The sequence below is a fragment of the Arachis hypogaea genome, chromosome 12, assembly GCF_003086295.3.
Source record: "Arachis hypogaea cultivar Tifrunner chromosome 12, arahy.Tifrunner.gnm2.J5K5, whole genome shotgun sequence".
Lineage (NCBI taxonomy): Eukaryota > Viridiplantae > Streptophyta > Magnoliopsida > Fabales > Fabaceae > Arachis > Arachis hypogaea.
The window spans coordinates 113,228,126-113,254,429 of NC_092047.1; the positions used below are offsets into that span (position 1 = coordinate 113,228,126).

Here is a 26,304-nt window from a genome sequence, read left to right on the forward strand (position 1 = left end):
CGATGTATCACATCTTAGTTTCAGGAGTACACCTCTGATGTCAATCACGTATTAAAACTTAAACCAGTGCAACTAAAGAAGGATCTAATGCTTCGAGTAACCTCGGTTAGGATATATAATAAGATACCATTGCCAAGCAGCTAGGCAGAGTAAAAGTTACATTAGTAAAGGATGCTAAAAGTGGAACTGGGAGTGGGAAACATACATAGGAACTCGAATCGGACAGGTGGAAGGACTACCCACACCTCCTTTCAGATAACTGAATCTGAATTTTGAGGGAAAAATTCCTAATTAGGTGGGTAGGATGTAAACCACGTAAAATTAGCGAATAATTAGTCAATAAATTAAATTTTAATATGAAAAATTAAAAATATAAATCTAATATTAAAATAAGATAGAGCTCGTTAAAACGAGAATTTTGACACCAATTTCAAAAAATTTGGCCCAAGATTGGGCCAAACGGGCCGAACCGGACGAACTGGGCCCAAAGCCCAATTCAGCCCCTTTAGCATTTAAGTGACACAGCTTCCCTTCCCTCCCTCCTTTCCATTTCACGCTGCAGAATTTGGAGAAGGGGAAAAACAATTAACACTTCCAAACCCTTGGTCAAAAATTCAATCCACCATAACTTCTTGCTCCGAGCTCCGATCGTCACACCGTTTGCGGCCACGCGATTACGGCGTCAAGCTCTACAATTCTATAGGATCAATTTCTTTGGTAAGTTACCCTAACACTCCAGCCTCTCTACCCCTCCAATTTTCCAAAATTAGTAAGAATCCATGTTGAAAATTTGTGATTTTGGTTCTCTAGGTTCAAGTTTAGCTTGAGGAACTTGTGGGCCTTTACTCAATCAAGATATACTTAAGGTGAGCGTCCTTAAATTCTGCCAATTACAATTTATATGAGTTTGGGTATTGAACTTGGATGTGATACATGTGAATTAGGCTTGTATATGTGTATGTTGAAGATAATTGAGTAAAATGGAGGCTTGGTGAATGATTGGCACTAAAGCTTTATTGAATTTGGACGTGTGGGAGCTGCGTGTGTGTGACCTTGGTGAGTTGCCTCGGAGAATACGTGAAAAAGTGGCCATTGTATGGTTTAGGTTTCACGTATTTAATATGTAATGCCCTGTGAAAACTTAGGCTAGAGAATAATAGGATAAGTTGAAGTGGTTAAACGAGTTAAATGATTAGTCTTCATAATATTGATGGATAAATTGATATTGGGCATGTGTTGAGGAATATGGTGAATTTATGATGTTTCTTGGTATTTGGTCATAATTGAGCAATTGACAATGTGAGTTGTATATATATATATATATATATATATATATATGCTAGTATAATGATTTGGTTGAGATTTGGTGGTGTTTGTTTGACATTGTTGGTATTAAAATGATGTATAACAATGTGATGAGGGTAGGAGGATTTTATGAAGATGACAATATGTGTTTATAGAATAATTGTAGTTGTGATTAAGATTTGTAAGTTGGATTGAAATAAGATGTTATTGAGCTAAAAAGATGATAGCGTTGCAAGAATTGTTATGCTATTGTTGAGTATAAGTTGTATTGATGGTTGTGGTATGTTGAGTTGGGTGGAATTAGGTTTTGGTAAGAAAATGTGATTTTAGGTAAAAATTGAGGTTTGGTATAATTTGGTGAAACTTGATTTTTGATAAACTTTGGTAGTCCATAACTTGCTCCTCAAATTTTGTATGGAAATGAGGTTTATTTTAAATTAAAGAAGGTTTTATAAGCTTGAAAATGATATAAAATTTGCGAAAAACCGAAATTTATAGAGGAAGTTATGTACGCCGAAAATCCGGTGCTAAAAACTGAACTTTTAATGTTGCAGCAGACTCAAAAAATTCTGGTGTGTGCCCACGCACACTGCTGTGCGTACGCACCCAGCAGAAACAAAAACTTATCTGTGCGTACGCACGCCCCTGTGCGCACGCACACCTGGTGCTTTTCAGAAATGGTGCATATGCACACACCAGGATATGCTTTCTGCTGGTGGCGCTTGCACAGGTGAGGCACACGCACACCAAGTAATTCTGGGTTGGTGTGCGCACGCACGCACTTGTGCGCACGCTCACACTCTGTTTTTCTGGCACATGTATTTTTATACTCTAAACATGATTTTGAACCCTAAACCCCTATTTTTACCCTGTTAACGCTAGATTTTGCTAGTGAGATTAGTAATTAGCAGAAGTTAGGAATTTGAGATAACTTGGGAATGAAGAAAAGGGGTAAACAAGATGAATCTTGAGGGAAATGGTGTGAAGCTGAATGAATATACGTCGCTATGATTATAAAGAATGAATGTAAGAACATGATGAGATTTAAGATGACTGTGTGGCTGAAATGGTTGGAATGGCAAGGTCTGGGTGTAATCCCTCTTGCGTAACCAATTTGGACATGTATTCGGATGGTAATTTGAGGGTGGAAGTTCCCTCTCTTGTCGTGATGTGGATGTGGGGAAGGTGGAAAGACACTCTCCTTCGTATCGTATCCCCCACGTTCTTCTCTGGTTGCAAGGTGGAAAGGCACACTCCTTAGATGTGGAAAGGCACACTCCTTCGATGTGGAAAGGCACTCTCCTTCGTTTATGATCCTCCTGGAGATGCGCAACCTAGAGACCAATGTATGGGTTAGCTACCAGATGTGTCGGGTTCTGGCAAAGTAACCGACACGTGAGCTCACAGCCAGTAGGATAGACATTCATCATATGCATTTGTGTGCTTTGTTTGCTATGCCTTAATTGGGAATGCTTAATTGATTATACTCTGCTAATTGTTGTAATTGTTACTTGAACTACTTGTTTTCTACCTGTGCTTGCCTTGTCTATTTGTTTGTCTATGCGTATCATTGGAGATGGAGGTACGGAGGAAAGGTGGACAGGTTTAGAGTTAAGGTTAAAGTTTAAGCTAGGTTTAGAAGTTCCCTAGAAGACCACCCTCTTTATGATTTCTGTTTAGTAATTTAAGCTTTATAATTTGAGAGTCGGCGTTCTAGGATTGCCTCTGGCATTTCCAGGACCTTATATATTATGTGCGTGACACCTTTACCATGCTGAGAACCTCCGGTTCTCATCCCATACTATGTTGTTGTTTTCAGATGCAGGTCGAGCGGCACTTCGGTAGGCGTATGAAGTTTCTGTGGCGAAGTGGTTTACTTTGGGATCCTCTTTTGTTACTTTGATGTATATATATGTATAGGTCCTCCTCTTGTTTGTAAGGATACTTTGTTTATGTACCTCTTAGAGGTTTTATGGAGAACTAGGGTTTTTGAACATGTTCTTTTGGGTTATTATTATTATTATTATATATACACGTACCTATATGTTCTCCGGCTAGCCTTGGCTTCGCAGGCTGAGTTAGGAGCTTGTTATTTTGTATTATTCACCCTCCACTCGTGTTTTCTCTATATATATGTCGTTAAGCTTTCGTTTCTTCTCACGCATGTAACCACGTTTTATCAGAGTTGCGCTTTTTGAGTTTTGCGATTTTGTTTTACCTATTTTTCAGGGCTCCTAGTTAAATATCTCTTTCGCTATTAATATACATATATATTCTTACTTTTAGAGGTCGTAATACCTTACTATCTTAGTCTTATGACTTAAGTATAAGATTAAGTATAGTAGAGTGTTACATCATACACTTGAGCTGAAACATTTTCCTTCAACTTTGTACTTCATTTAAAATTTTAGTGTTATGGCTATCTAATATTTATCTTTCTGTAATTGAGAAAAAGACATATCATGGTGAGTTGAAAAATGAAAAAATCATGAGAGAAAAGAGGTAAAAAAGATGCATTGAAAAAGTCAAAGAAGATTTCTATGTATTTAGTTTTTGTTGAGTTAGGATTACTTTCCCTTATCAAGTTTGGATAATATTTGGTGGCTGATTAAACCAGTGAATTTTTTTTTTGCCAAGTTGGAACAACACTTGGAAGTAATTAGGTTTGGATAGAAACTTAGTGATTAATACTAGATAAATTAGCTAGGTTGTAATTCATTAGTATTGGTGCTTGTAATAAGTTTGATTATAGTGAAAATTCTATCATGGTTATGGTGGAGATTGGATGTAGATTTTATGCACAAAAAAACTAAACCAGAATACATGTTTGTCTGATTTTTTTCTTCTCTACTCTATTCAGTTCTGATTTTAGAGACAAAACGCAAAATATCTTTTGCATAATCTATTTTTTGTGAAAAATTGCTAAAAGAACATCTTTTTTAAATTCAACTTGCTTCAACCTCCCTTTTTCTAATTCTAACAGTACCACTAATATTTAAATATTAATAAAATATATGTCTAATTAAGAATTACATAATCAAATAACTTGAAAAAATATATACTTTAAACTAAATAATAAAATAACATCCAATTTTAATATTTATTTTCTGCTTTAATTTGTCCCATTAAAAAATTCATCTTTATAATAGTGGCTGATGACAATTCTTCACTATTTTATTATTGAATTAGATATCTCTACTAAACACTTTTCATTATCTGTATCCTTGCAAACGTAAAATCTATCTTATTTCACATATGCATGCAAAATTCAATGAATAAAAAAAAATTGAAACAAATCAACAAAGCTCTTCTTCGATATATATATCCTGCCACTTGCACAACACTATTCAATTGATACATAGCACTAGTTCATCCCTTTTGTTCTCCCATTCCAGAGTTCTCCTTTTTCTTGAGTTACCTTGGCAATTGGAAATGTTTTCAGATTGTTCTATACTTCTATTTGTTCAAGAATCACTATTATTGTATCTTGGGTTTTACCAATTCTTTCAATAATCATTGTAGTGTATATACAGAAATATTTAGTAATTATAATAAATTAACAAATAAAAATTTATTCTATTTAATATTTATTAATTATTATAACAACTAATAAATATAAAATAAATTTTAATTTTTTTTTATTTTTCTAATATTATCGATGTGTATATAGGGTGCTCTGAATTTGCTCAACAATCATGATAGCCCAGTGCCCCAGTGGATTTTATTTTCGAGTAACTAACAAATCTAATGGAATGCCACAATTTACATATAGAACTCAAGTGTTCTTTTGAACTTTAATTATATTTTAAATTTTCTTTACTTTATGTCTTTTAAATTAATATATAAATACAACTGAGATGTTTAAAATATTTAAAAAATTGTCGGGAAATGTATGAAGAATTTCAATTTTCAAATTGATAACGAAAAAAGTATATAAGAATAGTTTATGCATTCGAGTAATAAAAACATGTATTTGGAGCTTCATAGAATACAGACCCCCAAAAAAGGTGGGATATTCCTTTATTATGATAAGATTTCAATAAATCAAACTATTATATAATCATTAAATGCAATCGTTCTATTTGTTAACTTAACCACACCTAATACTTTAGCAACCCTAAGATTCTAACCTTTATTCTAAGAGGATATGTTCAAGTAATTAATTCAAAAAAAATATAAAAATATAAAAATATAAAATTTAAGTTTTTATTATATTTTTTATATTTATTAAAATAAAAAATAAAAAAAAATTGTACTAATAATAATATTAATATGTTCCCTTTACACTATATCATAAAAATTGGTATTAGAAATATAAGTAATTTTGATACAAGTGATTTTATGATATAATATAAAAAAAATTATGATTAAAAATTCAAAATTCGATTTCTATTATTTTAAAAAAATTAATATAAGACAGCGCAAAAAAAAATAAATAAAAAATACAAAAATATACACTTCAAATAAAATAAATATTATTTACAAATATTAAATATATTATTATAGATTTAACTATCATTATTTTAAAAATATATATTAAAATTTTTACTAATATTTTTTTTAAAGTAATTTTTTTTTATAAAAACTTTTTTAATTGTCATTAAAACACATATTAACTAAATCCTATTATTATTTATGACAATTTAGATTAACCAAATCCAAATTTGTTAAATAAAATTGACCCAATAGGCCAATACATGACAGATTAACTTTCGGTTCAACTATGTCGGCTAAATCCTAGTCACCATCATTTAATAATGTGTTTAGTTTTAATCATAATTAAAGCTAAGTAGTCCATATTGATTTGTCATTTGTGGATGGCACATGTTAGGCGAAGAGGTTGGCACGTGGCAAGTGGTAATAGTCTAAAAAATATCTATGCTATTTATGACAAAGTACTATGGTTTCTTGCTTCCAAAACCATATGTAAATGTGTTGGGTTCAGAACTCAGTTACCAAGAATTAATGAAATGAAATGAAATTGCAAAGTATAAAAGAAATCAGAATGTTAGGTGTTGGATTATGGGGGACCACTGAGCGTGCAGTGGTCCTTCGATGCGTTTGATGAGATCCAACGGTCACAAACTACTTACTTTTTCCAATTTCTTTGTGCACGTAATTCCCCATGAATTTGCTGTCGTCACCTTTTCTTATTTATCTTCCTTTGTTTTCGTGCAATTTTTTTTAAACTTCTTTATGTTAATAAAACAAATTGAAAGATGAGCAAAGAAATTATGTTCTTCTTATATGCATGTTATAATGCACCAAGAAATTTGACGTAACTTAAATAATGTAATCAATTTGAGTGTTACATTATTGAAAATATATAAGATTTTGAAATTTCTAATAATAATAATAATAATGAATGCTAAACTATTTTAGAAATTTTATGAATTCTTTTTAACTTTAATATTATTAGCAATTGCCATAATATTTTTTTAGAAATAATACTCATTTTTTAAATAATAATTGTCGTCTTTAACTTTTTAAGTAAATTGATTTTAATGTATGTGGTTATTTTTCTGTGTTACATTAAAGAATCAATAAATCTAAATGTGAAAGAAATCATTATTATTATTATAAGAAGAGAAGAAAAGAGTATAACATGAAAGCTTTTAATTGTTTCTTTATATTTTCTTAATATTTTAGCCTAATTTTCTCTTCGTGTAGTTTTAAATTTTTTTTCAGTTTTTCTATCAGTGATCAAATAAATTTCGTTCTTAATTATTATTAGAGTAAACATCATTTTCGATTTCTAATTATTTGTTCGAAAGACAAAATATTCATTTATAATTTAAATTTTTTTAATCAGTCTAATATCTAAGTAATTAGTCTTAGTGATTCATATTATTATTGATGATCTAGACGATTTCTAACACATCAATAAATCACTGTTTATAAAAACCACTTAAACCAATTACGTAAATATAATTTAAGATCAATAAAAAATAGTAAGAGACCATAAAAAATATTTATTTTTTAATTTTCCTTTACAATTAGTAATTTTAATTAGCTCATATCTGAATATTTATTATAAGATATTACGTTTTTATTATTTCGATTTTCTTAGCACTTATAAATATCCTTTTATATTGTATCATTCTAAATAACTTAAACACACTCAATAATACACAAATTCTTTTTCTAATTTAGTCTCTTATTTCTAACATTAATTATTTTTATTAGATTTAACATTATTTTCAATTTCTGATCATTTATTCGAAAGACAAAGTATTTATTTATAATTTAAATTTTTTTAATTATTCTACCTATCTAAGTAATTAGTTTTAGCGGTCTATATATTACTGGTTTAGACGATTTTTGACACATTAATAAATTACTGTTATAAAAAACTACTTAGATCAATTACTTGAATATAATTTAAAATCGATCAAAAATAGTAAGAGACTGTAAAACATATTTACTTTTTAATTTTTCTTTACAACAATTAGTACTTTTAATGAACACCATCTACTCTTCATATTTCATAAGATCTTAAACTTTAAAATAGGTGGACAATATTGCCCATGAAGCTTTGCTAAAAGATACAACAACATGTTAATCACGAATGTACCAAAACAGTAGAAACAAAATAATTGACAACCTTAAAATATATATATATATAGATAAGATTATGGTATGCCCTACATATTGTCTCAGATGTATATGATGACAAGTTGCGACTAATTTACATCTATCATGGACCTTATGCCTTTTTCTTACCACAATATCATTCAATCTTTCAATGCAATCGAACGAAAACTAATTCGATTAGTTGTGAACTCCATTTAAAAATTTCTTTCTAGTCAATGAATTGCTACTTACATGTGAAAAGAAAAACTGATTTATTTTTCTATACCAAAAATTATTCTCTCCTTTTCTTTTTAGTTTTGGTTTCTTCTGTATGTATGTGTTAGGGCACCGTTGGATTATTGTAATTATTATCTATTTTGAAGTTCATTTTATCATCGTACAACAGCTAAACCCAATAATGAAAAATAGTTACATATATATCATGTCCGATAAAATTATTGAATCTCTATCAACACGATTAATTAAGAGACAAGATAAGCTAAAGTTACAATCGTATCACATATTATAAAAGTACGAAAATGTTTAGTAACTAAAATAAATTAGCCAAAAATAACTAAAATTTATTTTATTTAGTATTTATTAATTATTATAATAATAATTAATGAATATTAAATAAAATAAAAAAATATATACAAATATACAAATATCAGAAGCTAGTAATCCCTTCAATAATGTCAGCAAAAAAAATGTAATAATAGTCCGTCCTTAGATATCCTTTTTCTGTTTTAAAATAATTATACATTAAAAAAATCAATATATTTATATCTAAAGTAAATTTAAATAATCCATTTTTAATGTATAAAAAATCAAAACGGTAGTGATATTAAAATACAGTAATTAACATGTAATTATTAAATTTTAATATAACCAATGTTGTATAATTGAATAATTATTCATTTGTTTAAGTGAAAATCACATGTTCGAATTTTATTTTATATTAATAATAAAATTTTAAATAAAATTTATATTTACAATAAATTAATGATTAATATATCACACTGAAACATACCATAAAAGTAAGACGAAAGCAATTAATTAGAATGTAAAAAGATAGAAGGTAACTAATAAATGTGTGTGTGCGGGCATCAGTTTTTGTGGACCAAATCCATTGACACAAGCAATCGATTGGTGACTTGGTGGTAGGTCCCTATTTATTCATTTGTGGCAAATATGAAGCACATTCAGAAGCATGAATAACGTGTTATAATCGTAGAATTAATTCCATCCACAGAATATAGGTATATGTCTAGGATTTAGCTAATTAGATTAAGCGTCATTAAATTTTTTAGGAGAAGTTTGTGTTTTATAAAAGTATAAATATTTTGTTTTGTATGTGATAAATAAAAAATTTATGTGCGTATAATTGTAATTTTTAAAAATTAATAGTATTTTTTAAAATAAAATAAAAAAAGTCTTATACTTATCAAAATATAAACGTTATATAATTTTATAAGCTATAATAAGATGAAATATATATAAGTTCAGTTGTGAAGGGGAAAATTTTAATATAAAAGTGAAGATTGGAGAAAATATCATATAAAAAGTTAAAAGTTTTAAATATTTTAAGTACATCATATAGAATAATGGAGAGATTAAACACGATGTAAATAATAGGATCTAAGTAGGTTGGTCAAAATGGCGGAATGTATTTGGTTTATATATGACAAAAAGTGTCTTTAAAATTTAAAGGTAAATTCTATCGCACTACTATCAGACCGGCTATGTTTTATGGTACAAAGTGTTGGGCGGCTAAAAGAAAGCACGAACATAAGTTAAATGTGGTAGAGATGAAGATGTTGAGATGGATGATTGGTCATACGCGATTGGATAAAATAAAGAACAAATATATAAGAGAGAGAATTGGAGTAGCACCTATTGTGGAAAAGATGGTAGAATCGCGTTTCAGGTGGTTTGGACATGTGAGAAGAAGACCGACAAAACACTTAAACAGGAGGGTGGATAAGATGGAAAATGGATAAGGGGTGAAAGGCAGAAGAAAACCTAGAAAGACCATCCACGAAGTGGTCAAACAAGATCTACATGTAGACAGTCTTTCTATAAATATGATAAAGTTCAATGACGTCGTTTGATTCATGTGTAGCCGACCCTACCTAGTGGAACAAAACTTTATTGTTGTTGTTGTAGGTAGTATTTAAAAGAAGTGATTGAGAATATGAAAATGAGAGATTGAGATTTAGTAATTAAAAATTAAAAGTAAAATTTTAGTCTTAAGACACAAAATTTTAATCCTGTCAGTTCCTCTAGAAAATAAAGATAAAGAAAATTAAAATTTCTAAGAATGAAAATTGAAATTTTAATAATATTATTTTTAAAATTATTCTCATTCAACATTTTAAATTCTAAATCTAACCACACATTTTCTTTTTTCACAGAAAATTATAACATAACATAGTCTCCTATACTTTACCATAAACACAATATATAAATTTAATTTAATTTTAATTTTACAATTTTTATCTCTCACTCTCTCATTCTTAGTCTCTTTTTAAAATATAACCTTATAGTTTTTTAAAATTTTAAAAAATTAATCAAATACAATTATATTATTACTTATACTTATTTAAAGGTTTTTTCATTAAAATAAAATAAAAAATTATTATTTTTTCAAATACGATTTTTTTAGAGCAAGTTTGCTGCACTCCTGATGAATTCTATAAAAATGATAGAGTTCGCCGTATCCTCCCCCGGCAAACTTGTTCTAAACCAAAAGAAAAAATTTCGTATTTGAGGAATTAAAGTTCAAAAATTATGTTAGTTTGAAAAATAATAATTTTTTTTATTTTATTTAAAAAAAATCTCTTATTTAAAAAACATTTTTAGTTTGATATATCAAACATAAATAAAAATTTTACTAAACTAACTCTTAATTAAAAGAAAAGAAAGAAGAAAAAACGACTGAAATGCTTTAAAAAAAATTAGCTTTATATGTAATACTAATCGAATTCCTTTAAAAGTCAAACATAAAACATTCCTTAATGTTTTAAATATTTTTTTATGCAAGTAAAAAAAAATTAAAAGTTTAAGAGTGTACTCTATCCTAACAGTAAAATAATAGAAGTTTTAATATATTAAAAGGCTAAAAGCCTTAAAAGGTAAAAAACAAGTACAAAATTTTACTTAAAACTGAGTTTGTTATAAAATATATTAAGAATACATGCTAAAGTGGCGTTTCATAGAAGAAATAAATTTCTAAGAATATTTAATGTGTTTAAACTTAAAGAAATTATAACGCTCAAACCTTTAACAATTAACAATTATTCTTAAAACAGTAGTTCACAAAAATGGCATACTAAACTCTTTTCAAGTACTAAGTTCACAGTTGTACAAAATTTTTGGGGCCATAAAATTAAAACAGAAGCTGCCGACCTAACCTGTATAAAGTAAATTTTGACTAACGCCTAAATAAATGAAGTGCATTTGAAGTTGGTCATAATTTTTCTACCCCAATGACAAAAGTATACTTCACCTTTTATTTTATTTTATTTTTTTGTTTCTCACCTTTTATTTCATTTAGTTTTGCTAATGTAATGTTTGTTCAAATTTACAATTTGAGACCAGATGGAGACTATTTTTTAAGGGTATGATTTAGTTAAAAAAAAAAAAATAGAATGACAGGCACTGCCTAAAAAAAGTATTTAAATATTTATAGAAAATTACACTTTATTAACGATGCTTTTATTTTTTTCAAAATACTTCAAAGTTCAAACATGTTCTGAAGTATTACTCGAAACCTGGATGAGTTTGGCTCTGAACGTCATTCGATTTGTAAAATTAGAAAACTTTTTTTTGTATATTAGATCATGAGTGGTGAATTTTTTAAAAGTTATCTAAATTATGTGTTATAAATTATTATGGCTGTTTATAAAATGTCAATGACGTTTTGTCTATATGTAATTAAAAATAATATTTTTTTAACAAAATATCAGTAATATTTTGTCTTTATATAATTAAAAAAATATTTTTTTACAAAATTTCAGTAGCGTTTTGTATTATTATTATAGCAGTGTAAAATACTAAAATAATTAAATATTGTTGTATTTCATACTAAAAATATCTATATCTAAAAATTTTAGCCTTGATTTATTCGTCAAAATGGGAAAAAATTTCAATGTCTTCGTCTGGACAATAATAAAAAATACCTACAAGAAAATTTTATGTCTAAATCAGCAAAAATTTTAATAGATTTTTAATAAAATTAGAATAAAAAAATATTTTATATTTGTAAATTGAAATATTTATAAAATAGCAATGTAAAATTAATCTTTTTTAGAAATGACTTCTGAATATTATAAATATTTTTTTTACGATGTACAAAATTATTTCCCCATAGAGTAATTATCACTTGGAACTTGGAAGTGATATTCAAAATAGTGGAAAAATGTCTAACTTACTCTCTATATCGGAACGGACACGGATTTAAAAAATCTATTTTTAAATCGATTTGACCCATATAGATTAGGCCACATGAATTAGATTTGACACTATTAAACCGACCTTGTCAAATCTAATTTCGAATATAACTTATCTGTTAGGAGGAGCGTGGGGCTGTGGGCTAGACTTATATTCTTTAGGCTCATGTATGAACAAACATATTATAATTAACTTAACCAACTTGAGTTGGTCGAGTAGTTAGCTCACTCGTCCGCTTAAATAAGTGTTGGGAATTCGAACCTCACCTTATATATGTAGCAACTCATTAATCAGCAGCAGACCCTTAAATGAAGTTCAGATCCACGACGAATTAGTTCTTAACCTGTCGGGTTAGGGATACCGTTTGGGTAAACAAAAAAAAATATATTATAATTAACTTGACAATTCTATTGTCTCATTTATTAACCCCAATGATCAACTTAAATATTCTGTCTCATTCATTATATGTGAAAATCTAAAGTGAAATGTGAACAAGTATCGATTTAAATTGACTGAAATAATTTAGCTAGTCAAATTTCTGATAAGATTGAATGGATAAATGCTAGTGACTTTATGGGATAAAATAATATTTCTTTTCGTTAAAAAAAAAAAAAAGTGTTCATGTTGACCCATAAAAGGCCCAGTTGATCAAACTAGCAAAATGTAGAATGAAAAAGAAGATCAAATTAATTACTCTGAAAAAAGAAAAACTCAAAAAAGTGACCAAAGATAAATAAACATGAAGAATCAATTGCATTAGTTTTCTTGTCATCAAAAACAAAAACAAAAAATTACACTAGTCTTTTTTTTTTCCAGGAAACTAACCAGTCACATGTTTGAAAATACACTGTTGACCAAAAAATTATACCCATAATATTTGTTACAAACAAAAAGAGATTCACACATTAGTTCAAATTTCAAACCTTACATGATCTAAAATTGACCCTTGAATGCCACTATGATCCCTGAACCAAAACTCAAAACGTTGTGTTGGATCAGTTTGTTTGATCACAACACCAAGGACCAGCTGAAATTTATGTGTAATACTCACCTTGTTAAAATGAGGCAGTAAAACACAGATTTGTTGACCAAATTATTAGGGTTCTATGAGTAATTAATCGGGCATGTTAAAAATAATAAAAGAAAAAGAAAAAGAAAAAGAAAAAAATGAAACTTGTGCACTCTATAATTTTTTTTTTCTCGTGTTTTTTGTGTACTAAAAGAACAAACACCCTATAATGGCAAGAGTTTCTTTTTAATCCACCAATCATACTATTTCTATAACTCCATTATTGCCATCACACTCCTTGTGTTGAAGGTGAGGTGTAAGAAATGCAATGAGAAGAGGGTTTTTCTTGAGGCATGAATGAAAATCATCCTTGGTTATTCTTCCATCATTGTCATCATCAAATAACATAAAAAGCTCATGAACCTGCAAATAACAAAAGTTACCATCATTAAAACTTAAATAAGGACAACTTATCATGTAAAATGTTTCCTTTATGGACTATGCTACGTGTATATCAAAGTCAACCACCAAAGTCAGCCACTAGTATAAAATAGATGCTCGAATACAAATACACGTTGAAAATAAATTAAATCACATATTTATACACAAATACGTTGGTGGCTGATTTTAGTGGCTGATTTTGATGTACGAATAGCATTTTTGCCAGCGAAATCTGACTAATCCAGCTCAAGAAATTGTTGCTGCCTTTCTCAGCACCAATGATTTCTTTCCATTCCTATGAATCAAACTCGAGACTATTAGGACAGGGAGGAGCTTCCTACCACCCAACCAACACAATGTTGGTTTGACTTTTATGATATAACGACTTTGATTAAACAACAACAACAATAACAATAAAGATTTTGGGCTATATGTATCAAATGACGCCATTGAGCCCTATCATGTCTATAGTGAGACTGTTTAAACGACTTGTATACTAAATCAATGCGAGTTACCTCATTCTCATTCCAGCTTGGGATGGCATGTTGCATGAAATCTTGCAACTGGAATTAAAATGAATTGCAAAGAACAAGTTAGAGTTAGGCTAGTGTAAATATTGTAAATGGAAATAGCCAAATAAGAGTATGAAAGATCATGGTACTTCTTGTTCTACAATGTAGCCCTTTACTGCACTGCTGCATTCCGCAAATGCTTCTTCGCAAGCTTGATGGAATCCTCGATGCTTCATGACGTAAGCAGATCCGTACAAGAACTGGAAGCAACATAAAAGCACGTGGATAAGATGTCGTGTCATTAATCTGAACTAAATTTACAGAAGTAGTTCTCTTTGGCTTAAAACTAGTACAGATGTAAAATGCAGAAAAGCTACTCCTAGTTTTCGATATAGCAAAGAAAAAGAGTAGAATGAACAGAATCACCTGTCTAAACGTTATTGAGCCGCACTTCTCCACATCAATGAATGCAAACATCTGTAATCAAATATAATCAACATGCAAATGAAAAGGTAGAAAAATAGTTGGAAGATGGAGATTGAAATGATCCTCGTCAAGCAAAAAGCGAAATGGAGCAGAGAAATGTTAGTTTTGAAATTAGAAGACAAGACATGATATTGCAGAATTCGAAAGGTAATTTATCTTAAACACACAAGGGTCAGAACTCCGAATCTTGAGGGGATTTTGATAGAAAATTATTAAATAAAACTTTACCTTTTCGGATAAAGGGCATGCCTTAAGTCTTAAAACCTTCAAGAAGTTATGATATTGAACTCGACCGCTGCAACCAAGACATGGGTATCATTAGTTTCCACAAATATAAGATTGGATTATACCACAAACTGTAGCCATTAACAGTTGGAATGACAATGTAACTTTGATATCTGTGACAATAGTACCTGGGATCAGGATTCATAGCCAAGAATTTATCTAGGAATTCAACAGCTTCCAAGCTTCTGATATGAAATAACTGAAAAGATATACAAAGTCTCTTTTTATCTCTCTTTCCACCATTGCTAAGGCTATAGCAGTATCATTTTTAAAAATGAATTAAACAGCATAAAATGTTTTAACCTAAAAAACCTACTTGAGTAGGCTGAAGGAGAACATAATTTAATGGGGACTAGTCAACGATGGCAAATAGAAAAGAAAAATTAAAGTTTCTAGGAGAAAATACAACATAATTAAGGTTTATTAGTTTTACGGACTTACTGATTCCACCCTCGCCATTTCAACCATAAAACTTGAGGGGTTTTCCTGCAAAAGTCCATAACCATGATTAGTTCAGTACCTAGGTTGCAGTCACAAACAAAGAGAAAAGTGTAACTATCACAAAATCTATGGAAGGCATATAATAAATTTTATAGCCAAAAAGCAATTTAGTAACTAGGAAAAATACATAACAATATTTATAACCAATAAATCAATAGTTAAAAAAACACACCTGTTTTGCTTCTTGTGCTTTCATATAAAGCATTATGTCTCCATAAGTGTGTCCAGTTTGGACAACATTCATCGCAGATGCAATAGCACGGCAAGCCTGCATTAGAGGAGCAAATAATCAACAAATCATCCAGTTTATGTAGTCATAAGCAAATGATAAATGTAAAAAATCCTATGACAATGCATGAAAGCAGAAAAAAAAAACAGGAAGACTCACCCTCTCACGAAAGTGGACTGCAGTTTCCTTATCATGCAGGGGTGAAATGACAGGAAGATATTCTACCTGTTCAATTTGGGATCAAATTTATGAGCTATTTACAAATGATAAGTTCCCATGCAACAGGACATTAACCAATGAAAAGAAAAATTCAATCTGTAAGAGGGTAACCTCGAAGAAGTTGTGGAATTGAGTGAACATCCTGAACATAAGCTTTCCCAAAGAAACATTACCCCTACACAAATTTGCATACCACATAAAATGCCAGTGACAATCTATTGCTGCAAAATAATGGAAACAAATTCGAGGATCTTCGTAAACAAACTGCTTACCAAGATTGATCAAAGTGCACATGAGGATAGCGAACAATTACAGGCTGGATTGGGTAGCCGGGGATGAATGCACCAAGTTGGAAGGAGATAAGGTTCCTGCCATTAGTTGTGGTTCCCTCAGGAAATAGCAGTACTCGAGGAAATCTATTGCAAGAAGCCCTTCTCTGTTATTCAGATCCTTGAAAGCAGATTTATGTATCAAATGGCTTATAAATTGATAAGTTACATGCAGCAATTTCATGCCCAAGCATCTAGTGTTTAGCCTCTAATTCCTATTAGTTCGAAAATTCTTGCATCTTTCTATTCAGTTTCGAAACCTGGATCACATATAATTTTATCTAACTTCATCTCTGAAGATCCCTTCCATTTACTTGGCAACTAGAATTTTCGTAACTTATAGACACCTTAATCATTTATGCTGCACAGTGTAGCCTGAAACATATTGCTTGTACAACTCCTACTTGAAGTTATTTATTTATATATTTATATTTATTCTGTAAGGACAGGTACACTTCTACTTTGCCACATACGAACATAAACTTCTATCATTAAGTAGTATCTCCCTGAGTTTTAACCAAATAACCCTTTCATAAACTTTGCAGATGCTTGGCGTAAAAATAGGGACATCAGAGGAACATATGTGAAGAAGATAGCAAATTGAGCATCAATAACCACCAAATCAACAACCAAGGAACAAATACAAGTCTAAGATACAGATAAAATGATGATAAGCAAGCTAACAGAAATGTTTTTACCTTTATTTCCTTGACGGCATGCTTTCTTGATGATGGTGAGAACCTATCAACATATATGACCTGAAAGCATAAAAAGTGGGGAGAAAAAATAAAGGACAAATAGCTGAATGGTGTGTACTCTTCAACTGAGCATATGGAAAGCATAACCATGAAATGAAATTACCTGCATTGCTCTAATAATGGTGCCAACAAAAGGTAGTGCATCATGAGACTCTGATGCTACAATGGTTGGAAATAATTCATAGAAATAGAAGATAGGTTCAATGTAAGATACGTGATTAGATACAATTATCGGTGCAACTTCCCTTGGTGCCGGTCTTCCTTTCCGCTTTATCCACTGATAGCTGCAATGAGCAGAAGGAGAAAAGAGTGAAGGGGTATTCATGGATCAGAACTTAACTAAGCTACCAGTTGATATATTTATGTTATACAACACTGAAATCAACCCTATAGAAAAGAAACTAACCCAACACCTCAATGCATCTTTCATTTGAAAAAAACAACACAAGTACATTTTTCAGCTCTGGCTTCCAAACTTATTGGTAAGACTGCATAAGCCATCAAAACTATTCAATTCTAATGTGTTCCCTTTCATTCAACATAACATCACAAGGAAGTGCAGAATAGGAGGTAGAAGGAGAACGAATGGTGTATTGTAGTATATAATTTAACAATGAAAGCAAAGTCATTTTGAAACACAGACAAAAAGTGGAGTTTTCTAATCTATCAACCAAAATAGCAAGTATGTAAAACTATTTGCATGATATTTGAGATAATAATAATTATGATACTCAACCACTTTTAACAACTTGGTAATGCATAGTTGGACGACAATATATAAAAAGGAAAAAAGAAGAAAAAGTACACTAGAAGTGTTTCACTAAATCCAATCAATAATTCATGAATTGGAATATTGAAAATTTACATGCCCCATTTCCTTAATGGTATAAGTCAAGTCCTTGATCCTAAATTTAGTTTTGTCATTTGGTCCTTTTCCTCACCTAACAACTGAAGTTTTTACCCATTCAGTTTTTAGTTTTTACACTTACTTTTTGAGATTCATATTACAACGTAACAAGTAAGTTAGAGCAATGATTACACTACATTCACTCTAATGCCAAATCAACGTGCTTAAACAGAACAAAATAAATCAAATGAAATAAATGATTAGACAAACTCTAATGCCACATCAACGTCCTGTGTCATAAACAAGATAAAGTGACCTAACCACAATCAATATGTACTAGCTAGTAGTATCACCTAACCTAAAATAAGATCTGAATTCAAAAAATTAAATAAAGAAAACAACTTAAGAGAGAAAAAACAGGGGAAGAAGAGAGAAAGAGAAAGAGGGGGGGGGGGGGGGGGGATCAAGATTTAGTGATGATATGCATCTATGCATTACATCACCCTACCTAAGTTCAAGGGGAATTTACAAAGTTGACTAAGATCTTAGCTAAGAAAAACACACCAACAAAAAGGAAAACGAGATAAAACAAAAATCAAATCAATCAGCACTAAGAGATCTTAGTTCCTAAATAGCCCATTCAACTCAAAACAAAGTACAGTTAAGTCTAAAACACTTCATATAATTGAAATCAAATTAGTTGAACTAAAGTTGATTCCAAACACTAACGATCAACACGGACAGACATTAAAAAAAAATCAAATTTTGAGCTGAAGCCAAGTCAAAGTCTGAAAATCAAAGACATACCCAAAAGAGAAGAGGATCCATCTAGCGCAAATCCTTGTAACCCACATGAGCCTGGACCTCCACTTAGGCATGGGGTTCTCCTTGTCCTTCCACCCTTCCAACGCCAACCTCGTTGCAATATACCCAACAGCAAGGCACAATCCGAAAAGCACAAGCCTGAGAATCGCAATTGGCAAGCACAGAAGCATCTTCAACCACTCGTAGACTCCCTCAATATTCGGCGTGTTGTTCTTGAACGGGTCAATGGTCATCGGAACCGGCACAGTCAACGCTTCACTCTCATCGCATCCCAGAAAAGTAAAAGGGTTCCCTCCGGCGGTGCCGGAAAGTGGAGCGGCGGAAGTGGTGTCGGCGGCGGGGAGTGGGTCGACGGTGAGGATGAGATGATCGGAGGTGATGAGAGGGGAGGTTATATCGTGGTTCGGCATTGGAGGGGTGTAGGGATACGCCAATGGGTTGAAGAAAGTGGACAAACGGAAAGAACAAGGAAGAAGAAGAAGAAGAAGAAGAGGAGAAAAAGAAGAGGGAAAAAGAAACAAAAACGAAAAGCGTTAACAGTTGTTTTGTTGTGTTTTGAGCATCTTTTTGAGGATTCCGTGTTTATGGTTTAAATAGATGGAAGAGGTGTAAGAGCCAAGTGTGCATGTGATTGTGATGTTTCCAATTTCCATGTGAGGCTCCATTTTTATGTCTAATTAAGATTGGAATTCAATTAGGTATGTTTTAAAAATGATACGATATTCAGTTTTTTATTATAATAATTAAAAAAATAAAATAAATATATTTAAATATATTTAATATTTTTTTAAAATTAAATACACATTTAAAATACAAATTAAATAAAATTTAAAATTTAAAATTTTTGTTTTAGTTTTATTATTTTTAATTATTAACAAATTATTATTTAAATACATTTTCAAAAATATAAATTCAATAAAATTAAAGATTTTAATTTATCAGTGTGATTATTTGTCCGCGCCACCGTCCTTCTCGGCGCTGCCGTGTCATCTCCAGCGTTGTTCTTTCGCTTCGTCGTTCTTCTGCAACGCCGTTGTCCGCCTTGTTCGTTCTTGGTATCGCCTTCCTCCTCGCCGCTCAATCCACAGTTTCACTTCGTCTTACTCCTCGTCACGTTAGTCCTTATCAGCGTCGCTAATCCTTATTCGTCGGAAGTGGACCTCAGGTATTTTGGATGTGTTTAAGAGAAAGTGATTTATAGTTAATCGTCGGAAGTGGACCTCAGGTATTTGAACTGTATTTTATTCCGACTAACTAATCTTGGTGAATCACTTTGTGCAATTCATATGGGATGCAAAACACAATTTTATGATCAGGAAGATCTGTGACCATCAGGCAGCCAAACGACTTCAGCAGATGATGAGCGACGTTCGTCTGGGAAAAGACCACTTAACATCGTGAATCCGTCCAAACAACATGAAGAAGAAACTGGAGGTATATTTTAGAGATAACGAGGGGTTCAAGCATCGCTATCTGACGAACATCACTAACAGAGCTTTGCCCAGGTCGTCGAGGTATATGGGTGGGTCAGCGACCTTCATGAAAATGAAAAGTAAACTGGTAAGAATTTTGACATTGTTTAATGTTGTAAGAGTTACTTGAATTAGTTATTTAATTTGTTCATTTATTTTATAAGTATGTAATTTATTTATAAGCATTTTTGTTTTGAATATAATCTTTGGTGTTAGTCTTGTTCTGTTGATATATACTTATATAGTGTTGTATGAACTGAATTGAGTTGAGCTGATATATAACTGCTTTGTTAGTTTAATTGGTTGATTTGTGTGGTTGATGATGAGAAAATGTTTGAACTATATGCAAAAATAAGTTCATAGTTGAACTGATTCTGATACAACTTGACTGGTTTATAATGTGTAAAAAATTAGTTTATTCTAATTTACATTGGTTGAACTAGATTGTGATACTTATTATAATCATATATAGCCAATAGTTTGGGAATTATACGATGATAATCTTAGTTGTTGGATTTTGGATTATCATAATAATAAACAAGGGTGATGATTTAATATTGTTAGTAAAAAATAATTATATTCGAAGGTTGCATGAGCTGATTCGAAATATTAATAAAGTTTCGAATAAGGAAGTAAAGATTAAAAGGGTATGTATTTGAAGGTATCGAGTGGGAAACTGTTTGGTACGGTTTCGATGGACATAGTAAATTGAGCAGTTAATCGAATGAGGAGGATCGAAGGTTTTTTCGAGTTAAGAATTTTTAGTAACTGACACATGTTTGGGCAAAAGAGCAGGAACAGTTACCCAAATTTTCGCACATGAGGGGGCATCATATCATCAACGATCGGTTATGGAAGAGGATTATAAATATTAGAAAGTATTAAAGAATCAGGGTTGGAACTTTGTTTTAGAAAATTACTCAAACACACTCATATCCTAGAGACTTTCTGAGTCTGCTTCGAGTTAATTATCTGTAGAGTTTTCCTTCCACATGTCTTTATTTTCTATTTATTTTTTCTGCAATTTTTACCTTCCTTACAAATTTATCTTTCAAGCAAACATTTACTTTTCCTGTTCAAATTTAAGTTTCGAAATCTTTACTTTTCATGTCAAAGTTCCTTTGATCCAATCGAAGGCGTTTTACTGCTTTGTTTAAATTCAATGCAAACCATTTCAATTCCAGTCAATTTTACTTTCAAAGCCTTTATTTTACACTTTTCCAGTCTTTTTCTTTAATTTTCGTCTAATTCGAAGGTCTTTGATGCACTTATAGAAAAACTGGTACCTGCAAAAGAGAAGTAGGTTTCGCTCCTAGACCATTAGAATCGAACCATCATCGATTTGTTAAAAATTGACAAAACAAATATATTTTTTGATTTTCTGTATTTTGGTTCATATGTATTTGTCTGTCATTGTTTAATTTGTTCATTTATTTTATTGGTTGATATATTAATTTGTAGACTAAGTTGTTGGATCATGAGGCGACACTGGCGGAGAACTTCAAGTATACCCATATTTTAAAGATAAACAAGGAGAGATTTGTTGACGAGCGGTTTGCGGTCTATTATGTGAGTTTAAATTAATCTTAATTTTCAATTTTATTTGGTTTAAAGTCAATTATTCAACTATTATTCTAATCACCACTAACGTGTGTGACGCAAGAGGAGTACACGCAGAGATTAGAGACCGCGACCCAACAATTTCAGCCACTTAGTGGAGACGACGAAGTCAGATTTGAGACCTCAGTGGTATGTCTTGATAGGGTTTAACGTATTTTTTGTAGTGTGTGGGATAAGGAGGAAAAACGTAAAGAAAAAAGAGGAAGAAACGAAAGAGAAGAAGTACGTGATGTAAAAAACGATTATAACAATTTGGTTAAATTTAATTAAATATTTTGTTTGGTCGTAGAATTTTATTGTAATTTTATTTATAGATTTATTGATTTATATAGACATAAAAGGATATCATGTATAAAGTCTTAAATTTGTTATTGTTATTGTCGTACTAAAGTTAAAGATTTTATGTAAATAATTAGGAAAAATAATGGATTTAAAATAAAAATATTAGTGTTGAGAGAAAATTTTGTCTTTACATTAGGCCAACTTAATGGTTATTTATCTCTAATTATCTCTCCTTTTTCCGGTGGTTTTGTCCCATTGAATTTTCTATTAAGAGTTTTTAAAGAGACTAAGAAATGTGAAGCCGTATATTTTTATCGTTGGTGATGGATTTTCTGTATTTGTTTATCCATTTTGGGTTTAAACTTTTTAATAATAATTTTCGGAAAAAAAAGACAACCCTATGTAAATTATTCCATTTTTATATAAATTATTAGTATTTGAAATTATTTTGTTTTATAAGAAATTTCAATCAACTATGACACCACCGATTCAAACAAAAGAAAACCATACTTTTCAAATCGTTATTAAATTTAAATTTTATTTGGCTATGAAATTAAAGGAACTATATATACACTTTTTTTTAATGAAAAGATTTTGCTTAAATTGATATCTTAGACTAAAAGTTAATGGAATTATTGCAAGAGAGCATGATCTAGCCACGTGATGTGTGCTCCCTTTCAATGTGCAATGGATGTGACTCTCTTCCTAATATGTTTTGACCACATTTTCAGATATAGAAATAACAATGCTGTTAAAAAACAAAAAGAAAAAAAAAGTTAATTATTCACTAATAATTATTTGATATTATTATCGAATCAAAATTTAATTTTTTAAAAATCATTTAGATAATAAGTAAAAGAATTATATTATTTTATGTGATCTGATCAAATGTTAAAAAAAAATATACTGTTATTGAATTAAAAAAATATAATTATTTTTTGTTATAATATCTCTCATGACTAATAATGTTGCCGTAAAAAAGTAGTGGCTATGAAATTTTTCTTTACTTACTTGACTTTACACACATACAGTACCAAAAATCCCAGTTCGTTCGTTATTTCATGATTTTGTGAGAATATTTGTCTGTTCATTATTTATCATCGTCCCACCTAACTTTAAAGGTAATTAAAAAAGTAATTGCCATTATGGCATGAAATATATAAATATAAAGCTAAGGTTGAAATAATGGAATCATATCTTACATATTTAATTATTTTGCCTCAGTAGGGATTACTAAATAAGATTCAAGTAGATATTAGTTACTCCTAATAAAATAATTATACTACAGCAGAGGCGGAGCATTGTGGCGAAGAATTGGGGCCTCACACAGAGCCGCCGCAAAACAAGCTTCTGAAGCGAGGACTCCTTCGCGTGCCACGAATCAGCAGCGATTGCATCGCAAAATGCCAGGCACGGTAAACAGCGGTGAAGATCTGGAGGCCACACACCTCGCCGCCACAGAACATGCTGGGGAAGCAGAACTCCTTCGCGTGCCTTATCATCAGCGGCGACTCCATTACAAAACGCCGCCAGGTGAGGATGAATGCTCTCTTCGTGTGCCGCCACAACAGCGGCGATTCCTTAGTTAAACGCCGCTAGGTAAGGATCTCTTAACTCAAATTCTGTTTACCCCCTTTTTAATTTATCCTATAAATTCTAATTGAATCTTCCCCAAGTCAAGCAGAACCCCGCGAAACCTCCTTGGAAGCGCGCGAACACTGCCGTCGCTGATCCACTGTGGTTTTATGTTATTATGCCGTGAAATTTTGATTTAGCGGCGGTTATGCCAGCGGTTGCTGGAAACCGCCGCCAAATCAAACCGCGGCACCCATATCCATGGCAGACCGGTAAACCGCCGGAAAATAGTTTTGCGGCGGTTTAAAACCGTCGCTAATTCATAAAAAAACCGCCGCTAATTCCCGTCTCCCTTGTAGTGTTAATCAACTTTTTCCTCATTTAGTAATTAGGAAAATATTCAAAAGTTGATATTATTAGAAATATAGTGAAAAAAACCTCTTGTTTAATAAATATATAAAGATATATACGTGCAGCTCAGATCATAGTTTGTTCAATAATTTTTCATTTCATATTTCATTTGATTTTAATATATATAATTTTCATAGCATTATAGGTTGACAATTTTAATTTTATTGTATATTTATTTATTTTAATACACCCTGAGAAATGAGTGAGCCCACTTTGACGTTGAATGTGAAAGGAAATTGACATGGCCTTGTCCACATGCTTTTTACAACTTTAAAGGAAGTAAGGAACTAAGCAATGCCTCAATTCCCGGCTAAGGTATCGGAATCTAAACAAGTCGGCACAAAAATTAAAATAAAATCATTTTGATAAAAACTATAATACAAACTAATTAATATTTGGGTGGTGCTGAATATAATACACATATCGGATACACTTCTTATGGACATAATTTATCCTTTTTTTTTTTCTTTGATACGTGGCTTCAAACTTTACGAAGGGTATTATTATTAACTGAAATATATATATTTCTACCAGTATTATTGAATGTTTTGTTAGTTCTATTATTATTATAATAATAAATTTTAATATTTACACCCACAAAAGGAACATGCTCTCTTGTACTAACTCGATTGTCATTCTCTTCCGTCATAATAATAATAATAATGGCTTCTAGCTATATATATTTAATTTCTTAATTGAGCACTCATATATATAGTTCTTTAGAGTTGTACCAATATGTTTCTTCAATATTATATAACGAGTTATATGATATTTAATTTGTTAAAGTGTCATGATTATTGTGGGTGTGTTATCCATCACTTTAGGGTACACACTCAAATTTGGCTATTATCTTATTCATTGCTCTAACTTTTTTTCTTTCTTAGCCAACCATAATGATAGAAATGGTAATAGAATTGAGAGAAAACAGACTTGATATTTGTGTATTGATCATTGAACTAATTAAGATTATTAATTGTGATGTATCCGTTAGCAGTCCTATTATACAATAACCGAATAACTAACTTTAAATAATGAATATTCCAAAGCCACAAAGTATAATGAAAATTCTATAATTTTGAATTATATTAATCTAGTTACTAGCCAACATGGTTGACTCATATGTATATGTATATATAATTATATATAACAACAATGTGAATAAGAGAATTCATTTTTTTTTCAGCATTTGCCTTTTTATTTTTATTTTTTTTAATTTTGTTTGGTCTATATTTTCAGTCATGGTTGCCCTATATCTTATGCAAGAAATGTGGTATGGGCTGGTTCATTTATTGGCCCAATAAAATTCAACCCACCTAAAAAGGTCAGCGGTTTTTTTTTTTGTTAAATGGAAAATCGAACTAAACAAAATCTCATTTATGAACAAACAAAAATATTGCTTTCACTTCTTCCCTTTCTTTGTTTCAATTTTAATTTTATTCTCACAAAACAATCAAAGAAGGAGAATGTTGTGTTGTAAACTATGAACAAGAATATGTCGGAGATGACCATGAAAAAAGGTCAGATAGGGAGAAAAGAAAATAGGAGAAGGGGAAGAAGAATAAACCCTCGAGAATCGGGTTTTTATTTATTTATTTATTTTGGAATTAAAATCAAAGAATAAAATTATTATTTTCAATTATGTGTTACTAATATTCTTTAGAATTAAATACAATATTAGACACTATATTAGTGTTATGTCAACTATTTTCAAACACTATACACAAATCCATATATGTTATATTTATATTTTAAATGTCTATGTCTCAATATTCAAAACATATACAAATCAAATGGAGTCTTAATTTACAAATTATTTAATTAAATTATTCTTTTAAATAATTATTTATGCAGTAATTATAAAAAATTATTTTTAACATGATAATTCGTAAATTAAATATACGTGTAAAATCTATTTTACTGTTAATATATCATAAAATATTTAAAGAGACAAAATTAATTCTAAAATAGTTGAAAATAATTCGATATTGGTAAAAATTATATTCATTGAACAAATCTAGTCAAATGAGCTATGATACTCATGATAATACACTAATCAGTCATAATCTATCTATTCTTAATATATAAAAGTAGATACATAAGTTTACCCATATTATTTTTAAAATATTTTTTTTTTCTACTAATGCCATGTTAGCAACATCGCTTACTTAGCAAA

At 30.5% G+C, this 26,304-nt stretch overlaps 1 protein-coding gene and 1 long non-coding RNA gene across 2 annotated transcripts; one reads left to right on the forward strand and one right to left on the reverse strand.

The window, feature by feature from the left end:
• Positions 1-541: 541 nt before the first annotated feature.
• LOC112729438 (uncharacterized) lies at positions 542-3,453 on the forward strand. The gene is made up of 3 exons (XR_003166538.2): positions 542-717; positions 811-866; positions 3,125-3,453. It is a non-coding gene; the product is annotated as an uncharacterized lncRNA (long non-coding RNA).
• Positions 3,454-13,064: 9,611 nt separating this feature from the next.
• LOC112728377 (lysophospholipid acyltransferase LPEAT2) lies at positions 13,065-19,415 on the reverse strand. The gene is made up of 14 exons (XM_025778471.3): positions 18,754-19,415; positions 17,203-17,383; positions 17,040-17,099; positions 16,285-16,448; positions 16,124-16,187; positions 15,953-16,018; positions 15,737-15,832; positions 15,505-15,549; positions 15,192-15,262; positions 15,007-15,073; positions 14,719-14,769; positions 14,442-14,552; positions 14,296-14,343; positions 13,065-13,762 (listed from the first exon to the last, which is right to left on the reverse strand). Exons 1-14 carry the CDS (start codon positions 19,179-19,181, stop codon positions 13,598-13,600), a joined length of 1,617 nt encoding a protein of 538 aa, XP_025634256.1. The 5' UTR covers positions 19,182-19,415; the 3' UTR covers positions 13,065-13,597.
• Positions 19,416-26,304: the final 6,889 nt, after the last annotated feature.

Excerpts from the sequence above, each read along its gene's own strand:
- LOC112728377 (XM_025778471.3), bottom strand. The coding sequence starts at position 19,181 with ATGCCGAACCACGATATAACCTCCCCTCTCATCACCTCCGATCATCTC. Across the intron at positions 15,550-15,736 it reads AAGCACAAGAAGCAAAACAG|GAAAACCCCTCAAGTTTTAT; the intron begins GTGTGTTTTTTT and ends GGACTTTTGCAG. Across the intron at positions 15,263-15,504 it reads AAATGGCGAGGGTGGAATCA|TTATTTCATATCAGAAGCTT; the intron begins GTAAGTCCGTAA and ends ATATCTTTTCAG.